The 7,918-nt window shown below is 50.1% G+C and overlaps 1 protein-coding gene across 1 annotated transcript in view; it reads left to right on the top strand.

The window, feature by feature from the left end:
* The first annotated feature begins 470 nt into the window (after positions 1 to 470).
* The window catches only part of PDPR (pyruvate dehydrogenase phosphatase regulatory subunit), a 17,401-nt gene continuing 9,953 nt past the window's right edge, over positions 471 to 7,918 (top strand). Inside the window, exons 1-7 of the mRNA XM_010137989.1 lie at positions 471 to 697; positions 2,775 to 2,908; positions 3,571 to 3,652; positions 3,744 to 3,907; positions 4,569 to 4,690; positions 5,126 to 5,243; positions 6,562 to 6,711. Coding sequence (XP_010136291.1) covers positions 471 to 697; positions 2,775 to 2,908; positions 3,571 to 3,652; positions 3,744 to 3,907; positions 4,569 to 4,690; positions 5,126 to 5,243; positions 6,562 to 6,711 — 997 coding nt within the window. The remainder of the gene's footprint in view (positions 698 to 2,774; positions 2,909 to 3,570; positions 3,653 to 3,743; positions 3,908 to 4,568; positions 4,691 to 5,125; positions 5,244 to 6,561; positions 6,712 to 7,918) is intronic.

The following is a 7,918-nucleotide window of genomic DNA, read 5'->3' as shown; positions in this document are numbered from 1 at the left end:
TTTCCTTCCTCGGGTGAAGGCCTGACTGCGCTATAACGAAACTTACCTGTGCCCTGTTAACCTCAGCCGCTATGGGGAATCTCGGAGCGTGTCCAGTGCCCGCTGGCCGCCTCTGATCTACCCGGCGGGAGAGCGTCCTTGCCGTTCTCTTCCAGCTTTCCTCGGGTCCTTGTCAAGTTACACTGCTGTCAGAAACAGAGGGGTAACGCTCTGTACCCTGAGCCAAGTTTAAATCTCATTAGCAAGACTGTTTCAGGTTTGAATAACTGCTCTCCTGTTTGTTTGTTCATCAGCTTCCCTGCCCGCTTACACCTGACCCGCCGTGTGATGTTTGCCGCTGCCAGCCTTGTGTACAAGGAGATAAGTGGTAACGTGTTTCTCGTCTTTTCCTTCCTAGAAGGGGTGGTGCTGATTTCACGTCTGAACGCACCCAGGTGGGGTTTTAAGAAAACTGACAAATAGCTGCTGGGATGTTCCTCCGGTTGCTGTCAGATGTCCGGTGGCGGGCGGCTAACCCAACATGGAGAGGAGTGACCTGCTGCCGGCGAAGCAGCTCGAGCACTGCAGAACCTCACCCGGCTGCCTTGCCAGCACAAGCGCAGGTTGTCATCTGTGGTGGTGGGATCATGGGCACCTCCGTGGCATATCACCTGTCCAAGATGGGTTGGAAGGACATAGTCTTACTTGAGCAGGGCAGGTAAGGATTTTTGGAAACCAAACCAAAGAAACAGGACTTCATGTGTAGCAACTTCTTCTGTATTGTGTTATTTCTACCTCTTCACCTGGACTTGGATCCATGAAATACGCTTACAGTGAACAGTAGTAACGACGCTCGCTGCCGCTTACCAAGCACGAGGCAGAGCCGTGAGGAGAAGGGGGTCCCTCGTGTGATTGTGGTGGGATAGCCCTGGTTAAGGGCCCAGCTCCCACACAGCCGCTCACTTTCCCTCCTCAGCAAGGTGGGGAGAAAGTAGGCTGAGAAAACCTGTGGATCAAGATAAAGATGTAGGGATTGTTCACCAGTTCCTGCTGTGGGCAGAATAGATTTGTCTTAGGGAGATTAAAATTAAAATAATTAATTGCTTTATTTCATGCCAGTTAAAATAGATTCAGGTAGCGAGAAGCAAAAGTCAAACATTAAAACAACACCTGTCCTTTCCCATGCTCAGCCTCACTCTTGCGTTCCAGGGCCTTCTGTACCACCAGGTTCCACCCAGAGAAGCAGGGAGGGGGTGGGTGGTGGGGGTGTGATCGGTACTGGGCACTAGTAGGGTCCTCCACAGGCTGCAGATCCCATCAGGCATGGGTTTTCTGCGGACCACGGTTCCCTGGGAGATACTCCTCTGGTGTGATCAGAGAGTCCCGTGGAAACTAGTGCAGCTGGCAGAGAGAACTAAGAACCCGGGTAAATGATCCGGCCCCTCCTGAGCATCTCTAGAAGCGGGGTGTGGTGTGTCTGTGAAGCATCACGCCACTAGCCAAGCCCAGAAGAGGTTGCGGGAGACACGAAGGTCATCAGCAGACATCGCTAGAGCAGCGCCCTGTCAGCTGGGCAAAGGTTTGGGTTATCTCGTTGGTCTGTGGCAGGGTTCAGCGCCTGTCTGCGGAGCAAAGGCCAACACCATTCAGCCAGGTGCAAGCCTTGGTGCGCACCTTGGCAGGCCAGACCTGCAGCCTGTGCTGTAGAGCACATGGATCCCGCTCAGCGGTGACTGTGCAGCCCTTTGCCGTGCTTAGCTTTGTTTCAGAGGTTGATTTGAGGTGTTTTCACTAAGCAATTTGGGGACCTCGGGTAAGAGATAGGGCTTTGAAGAGGTGTTTATTCCAGCGGCTTCTACGGCCCTAAACAGGTGCTGGACTGAGAAGATTTACTGTCTCGCCTGGAGCTCCTCACCTGGTGCTGCCTTTAGGAATAATTGTCTGTGATTCCTCGGTTTTGCATGGCTGGGAAGCGGCTGGTGCCAAGTTCTTCACAGTCACGAAGAGAGGAAATGGGGTTGTCTCATCTGTGACCTTGTGAGCAGTGTCCTTCCGAGTGAAATTAGGTGCTCGGCTTCGTTTGTGAGGGAATGGAAACTATGTTCTGGCTTGGAGCAGGGTGTGAGCTGTTTCGGTTGTCACTGAGAAGGGATGTAGCAAAAAGAACTCCTTGCTCATCGTGCTTTTGGGGTGAGTTTCTGAGAGAACACGTATGTGCCAGGCCAGAAGCCTCTTGTGTGAGGCTCGCCTGAGCAGGTGGAAAAACGCTGCCTTGCTTCAGCCGCGGGAAGAATGGCCTGGAGGTATCGTGGAAGCAGGCTGCGAGGGAGATGTTAAATCTCTTTGTTTTGTATTCCCTTGTCTGTGCTGCAGGGAGTTTTTAAGAGGACTCTGTCTCTGCAGTAACCCTTCCCCAAACTGCTAGGTGGACAGTGGTGTAAGGGCAACTTAACGGACAAGAATTCTGCGTACCCGTCTGTGGCAGGGACTTGTTACAGTAAAGTGCAGAGGTGCAACAGTCAAATCTACAGTGATTTTCGTTTGAGGGAGGAAGAGAGAATCGAGCAGGCAGGTCAGTTTAGGCATAAACTAATTTATTTTTAAGTGCTTTCTTTCAGTGTTTAGGACTAGTCAAAGAGAAACGGTTTTGGAATACAAAGTGTCTTCAAAAGTGAGCTAAAGCAAAAGCCTTCCAGAGCTTGCGTTATCCCGCTGTCATCCAGCTTCTGGGGGAGAGGCTGCTGTCTGGTGGCACTGCCAGCTGGACCGGGTCATCTTTGCAACTCCTCTTGCAGGTTGGCTGCTGGTACCACTCGCTTCTGCGCGGGCATCGTGAGCACCGCCAGGCAGGTGTCCCTCGAGCTGAAGATGGCAGACTACTCAAACAAGCTCTATCGGCAGCTGGAGCAAGAGACGGGAGTAAATACAGGTACTGAAATCGCAGCATGATCTTGGGAAGCTGGATTGACACGTGCAGGTGTAGCTTTGTGGTCTGTTAAGAGCAGGTTCCTGATACGCCGGGACTGAATCAGGTGCAAAGGGATGTTACTGGTGTAATCAGAAGGGTGTCAGGTGGGCAGACCAAAGGCGGGCCACCCGCAAACTGCGACGACGTTTGGGTTGTATCTGAGAAGAACAGCTTGGTCTCTGGAAGATTTCCGCTGACAAGCGGAGGTTAATGATGTGCCTGTTAAGTTTAGTATTAATCTCTGCCAGTGGTGGAGTCACAAAATGGTTCTGTTTAGTTGTTGAGGTTTTGTTCTTCCAAGCAGTTCTTAGGTTGCATTTTTGCCACTAACCTCTCTTTCTTTTAGTAGCTACCATCTACGGAGGGTTTGGGCTTGGTTTTTTTTTATAAACACAAGTAAACGTAGTAGGAGGAGTTAATTTTCACTCATGTTCCAAATTGCTTCTTTGAAAAGTTGGCTAATGCAGTTTTTAATTACTAGCTGATGTTTAAAGTTATTTGGGGATCTGGGATTTCCAGGGTCCTGAGTAGTGGGTCTGCAAGTATGATAAAGAAGCGGGTGTGAGATTAAAAGGAATGCAGGATCCTCCCTGAATCTGACTTGACTTTGGTCGTTGTCACAGGGTACGTGAAGACGGGCTCTATTTCCCTGGCCCAGACTCAGGATCGCCTCATCTCCCTGAAGCGCATCGCTTCATCCCTGAAGTACGTATGAGCAGGAAGGAGAACCGAGCTTCCGTTGGCACCAGCTCTCCTGCACGACTAATGACAGCGTTTTTCTTACCTTCCGTGGCAGAGTCATGGGGATCCCTTGTGAAATTATCACCCCAAAGCAAGTGGCACAGCTCCACCCACTGATCAACATCCATGACCTTGTGGGGGCCATGTATGTGCCAGAAGATGCACTCGTGTCATCTGCCAATGTGAGTCTCGCGCTGGCAACCGCTGCCTCACGGAATGGTATGAGGTTTTTTTATCTACAGAGTGCTCTCCTGCATGATCGTTACCTTCCTTCTGTAAGGGAAAATGATGTTCTGCCTCTCTTTTGGGATTCTAACCGAGCGCTGAAGACCAAAGCTCAGTTCTGTAAGGTTCAGATTCTTTAAAATCTATTTTTTTCTCAGAAAACAGGTTGATTTTCTTTTTTAGCATATTGAATCTGTACAGATCTGCTGTGACAGATCAAGGACCAGTTTGTTGTCCTTACAGGTTATATATTTCTCTGAATAGGGACACGCTCCTTTGTCATAAAAACAACCCTTTGTAAGACCAGACTCAAAATGACACATTCAAAGAGTTTGAATTATCTACGAATGAAAAGGCACGACTGGCCCTGGTGGAATGTTCCCCTGGGCACATACGCTTCAGAAATGGGTTTGGAAGGGTAGAAATAAATGCTCTTCAGAGGGGTCTGAAAGTGGGAGAAAGGTTAGATGCGATAACAGAGATGAAATCCATTAAGGATGAAAGTCCATCAGGCTGGAAGAAGCTACTTGGGACGTTGCTCCTCTGTCTCATTGAGAAGCAGTCCAAAAGAAGTCCCGTCCAGGAAGGCTGGGTGTTAGCAGCCTGACGCAGAAGGAAGGCTGGCGGTGCACTGCCTTTCTTATGTCCTCTGCAGGGGTCCAGATTCACGAGCGGACAAGCATCAGTCACGTCTCAGTCCAGAAGGGCCGTGTGACTGGAGTCGAGACCGACAGAGGGCAGATTCGGTGCCAGTACTTCGTCAACTGTGCTGGCCAGGTTGAGTTTTTTCTTTCTTTTTGGCTTCGGTTAAGAACACGCACGCTTTCCGTAGGGTGCTTGCGTTACGTCTTCTCCGCTGTGAAAACGCAGCTGGCAGTTGCTGTTTCTCAGTGGTACAGGCACCAGACTCCTGACAATTCCGCTTGTGCAGGCGGAGCCTCGTGTTGACTTCGGTGTCCGGATCTTACTTTGCTTTCATATTGTGTGTTGATATTTCTTAGTCTCGAATCGGGGCCCTGCTTTTCTGGCTCTTGTGTGAGGAACAGAAAAGCAGTTCAAATTCTAAGAAAAGAAGGGGGAAATGTATGTCTGTTCGAGATTTAGGGGACGAAACCAAATCTTCCTGAAAGCAAACCCACAGAGAGAACCTGTGCTTTTGTGCTGTCTTTTATTGGCGTCTTTCGCATTCGAACCTGCACTTTTTTTTTGCAGTGGGCCTATGAACTGGGCCACTCTGGGGAGGAACCAGTCAATATCCCGCTCCATGCCTGCGAACACTTCTACCTCCTGACGCATCCTTTGAAGGAACCTCTGCCAAGCAACTTACCCAGTAAGGATTCTTCAGCTCTGCCTCACTTGTCTCAGTGAATTCTACCTGCCTTTTCAGGGCAACGCGTAGTTTATGACGCAGAGGCCATCGGCTCTTAGCTGGTTTGGGATTGCGAAGGCTGTTCTAGCTGAATTGCTCTGAATATCCTTTTCAGGGGTAGAATCTCTTTCCTTACAACTGGGAAAGCTGTCACTGGAGAAACTGATTTTCGGTCAGTGATCTTAGCAGGAGAATGATCTTGACTAGTGGGTCTTTCAGACCGATCAGACGTGGATTGTTGGGTTTGTGGGCTGGAGAGGGTGCTAGCCTTGGCACTGAGTTTTCCTTGCAGGCTGCTGTCCCCAAAGGGCCTATCTATTCCTTTCCCTCCAACTGAAGCTAAGCCTTTACAATGGCATTTACATGTCTGTGAGCTTTAGGGGCAACCAGACGCTTGAGGTAATTGCTCCTCCACCATGTTCTGGCTTTTGGATCTCTTACAGAAAAGCCCTGGTCTTTGTGGTTGGGAAGTAGAGAGCTTTGCTTATTTACTCTTAGTCCTTAGCAAGAGTTTCTGCCTTCTGGGGAGTCATGTATATAGTCACCAGGGAATTAATCTCACTGACCAGAATCCCTGAGTGATTCACTTTTACTAGACTGAGTAATTAAAAAAAATACATATATATTTTTACACACACACATAATATACACATTCACAGCTTTTCTGTACATGGAAAGAATTGCTTGGGAACACGTCAGGTGGAGTGTCTTAAATGCTTCGAGTAGACGCTACCACTGGAAGAAGCACCCCAGACCTGACTGCCTGTCCTCACCCCAGTGCTGCCCACCTTCTTCATACTGGTGGCCTGCAGCAAACTGGATCAGTGACGCATCCCCCTTAAAGTTGTCTGTCCTTTATACAGGAGGAGGAAGGAGGAGGGGAGAGCAGGACATCTCCTGGTGGAAGGTGTGGTCTTGGGTGCAGTTCCAGTGGAACTAGGCCAGTATAATGGCTTAGCGTGCCCTCTCATGTCCTCCCACTCCTGGTAACGCTGTCCCGCTGCCTCAGGTGCTCTTTAGGAGCAATTCAGACTCCTGTGCTGCCCAAAAGTTAACCCATGTGGTTGCGGTGGGAGTTAATGCTGGTTGAGTATCTAAACTGGCTCACCAAGGCATGACGTGAGAACCGGAGTGGTGTGGGAGCGTGCGGCTGGGAGGCTGAGGCTGTCCCTGCCTGTATGAAGGGGCTGCTGGCTTGGCCCAGCCTGTCCCCGGGCCCCGCTGTTGGTGTGCGTCCCTTCTCTCAATTCCCTTCCCACCTCTTCCCCTTCCTCTGCAGCTGTTGTGGACCCAGATGGCAGGATCTACATACGCAACTGGCAAGGTGGCATCCTTTCGGGAGGCTTTGAGAAGAACCCCAAACCTCTCTTCACGGAGGGACGGAACCAGCTGGAGATTCAGAACCTTCAAGAAGACTGGGATCACTTTGGTATGTAAGGGAGGCCAGACTCCCACAGCAGTGAAACGCTTTGGCGGAAGGCAGGGTACCAACCAGGCGGGCTGTTGTTGACCACCTAGCAGGTGCCTGCCTTCACCTGAAGAGTGTGGGAGAGACGAACGTTCTCTCAAATTCATCCGTCTCTGTATCTGTCAGTAATTTGGGTGAACAGTGCTTTACCAAGAGCTGCACCAATCCCTGTGTAGTGTTTAAAAACACCCGCTAACCCTCAGCGTGTAGAACTTCCTCCAGTGCAGTGAGGTACTGCGTTACTTCCTGGTGCTGTTCTTCCATTTCGTCTGATTTTTGACTGCCAGTGCCACGTGCTGCTCCTCTTGTGACGCTGCGGCTCAGCGCCGCTGACCTGCCACGGAGCCGTGGCATTTTGTGTGCCGCAGTTGCTGCGTTAACAAAACGTGTTGCTGCTTCCCAGGTGTCATCTCACCGTTGACAGAGGTGGTTTATTAGGTTCCAAATGCTCTGTCTTCCCGTTTTACTTGACTCTGTCTTGATATTCTTTATGTACTTTTGCATGGCGGGCGCTTTCTGTGGGAAAGTGTGGTCTAGGCACCCCTTTCTTTTCAGTTTTTCCTCTCTGTTACGCCGGGTAAGTTGACGTTTGCCCTCTCATCTTCAAATCTGCCTCGTTTTCAGAGATTCGGTTTTCCCCTGTGTCCCCCATGGATGTGTGTGCCTCTGTCGGTGGCTCTGGGCACACGTAGACTTTCACTGCTCTCTTTCTGCAGTGGTAGTCTGCTCTTCAGCTGCTCCCCAGGTTAAATCGATTAGTTTTCCTTTCCTTTCTGTGAGAGACCCTATTGATGCCATAAAAGTTTAAACGCCAGGGGATGGAGCCAGGATGGGGTGCAGTTTTGTGCTGTCTGTGCTAAAAGTTTTTAGATGCCTACACGCTTGCTTGAGAGTTTCCCTAATGAGCTGCTTGAGCTCTGCCCCCCCTCCCTCCCTTTTTCGTTTTCTGGGTACGGTGAAATGAAAAGGCACTGCTTTCTGGCACCCACACATTGCTCAAGTTTCGGAAGAAGCAGCATGTGCTGTTCCAGCGTTACCCTTTTATCAGCTCAAACAGACCGACCGGTTGAGCAGAGTCAGAGCTTACTCAGCCAATATTTGATCCTTTTCTAGGGCTGCAGCTCCTGTGGCTTTAGTTCTTGGCTTTCTGCTTTGTTCTCTTTTGTTT

Source organism: Buceros rhinoceros, unplaced genomic scaffold, assembly GCF_000710305.1.
Source record: "Buceros rhinoceros silvestris isolate BGI_N320 unplaced genomic scaffold, ASM71030v1 scaffold10916, whole genome shotgun sequence".
NCBI classification, from domain to species: domain Eukaryota; kingdom Metazoa; phylum Chordata; class Aves; order Bucerotiformes; family Bucerotidae; genus Buceros; species Buceros rhinoceros.
Note: the sequence above shows the minus strand (reverse complement) of the source record. Positions and strands in the feature narration are given on the sequence as shown.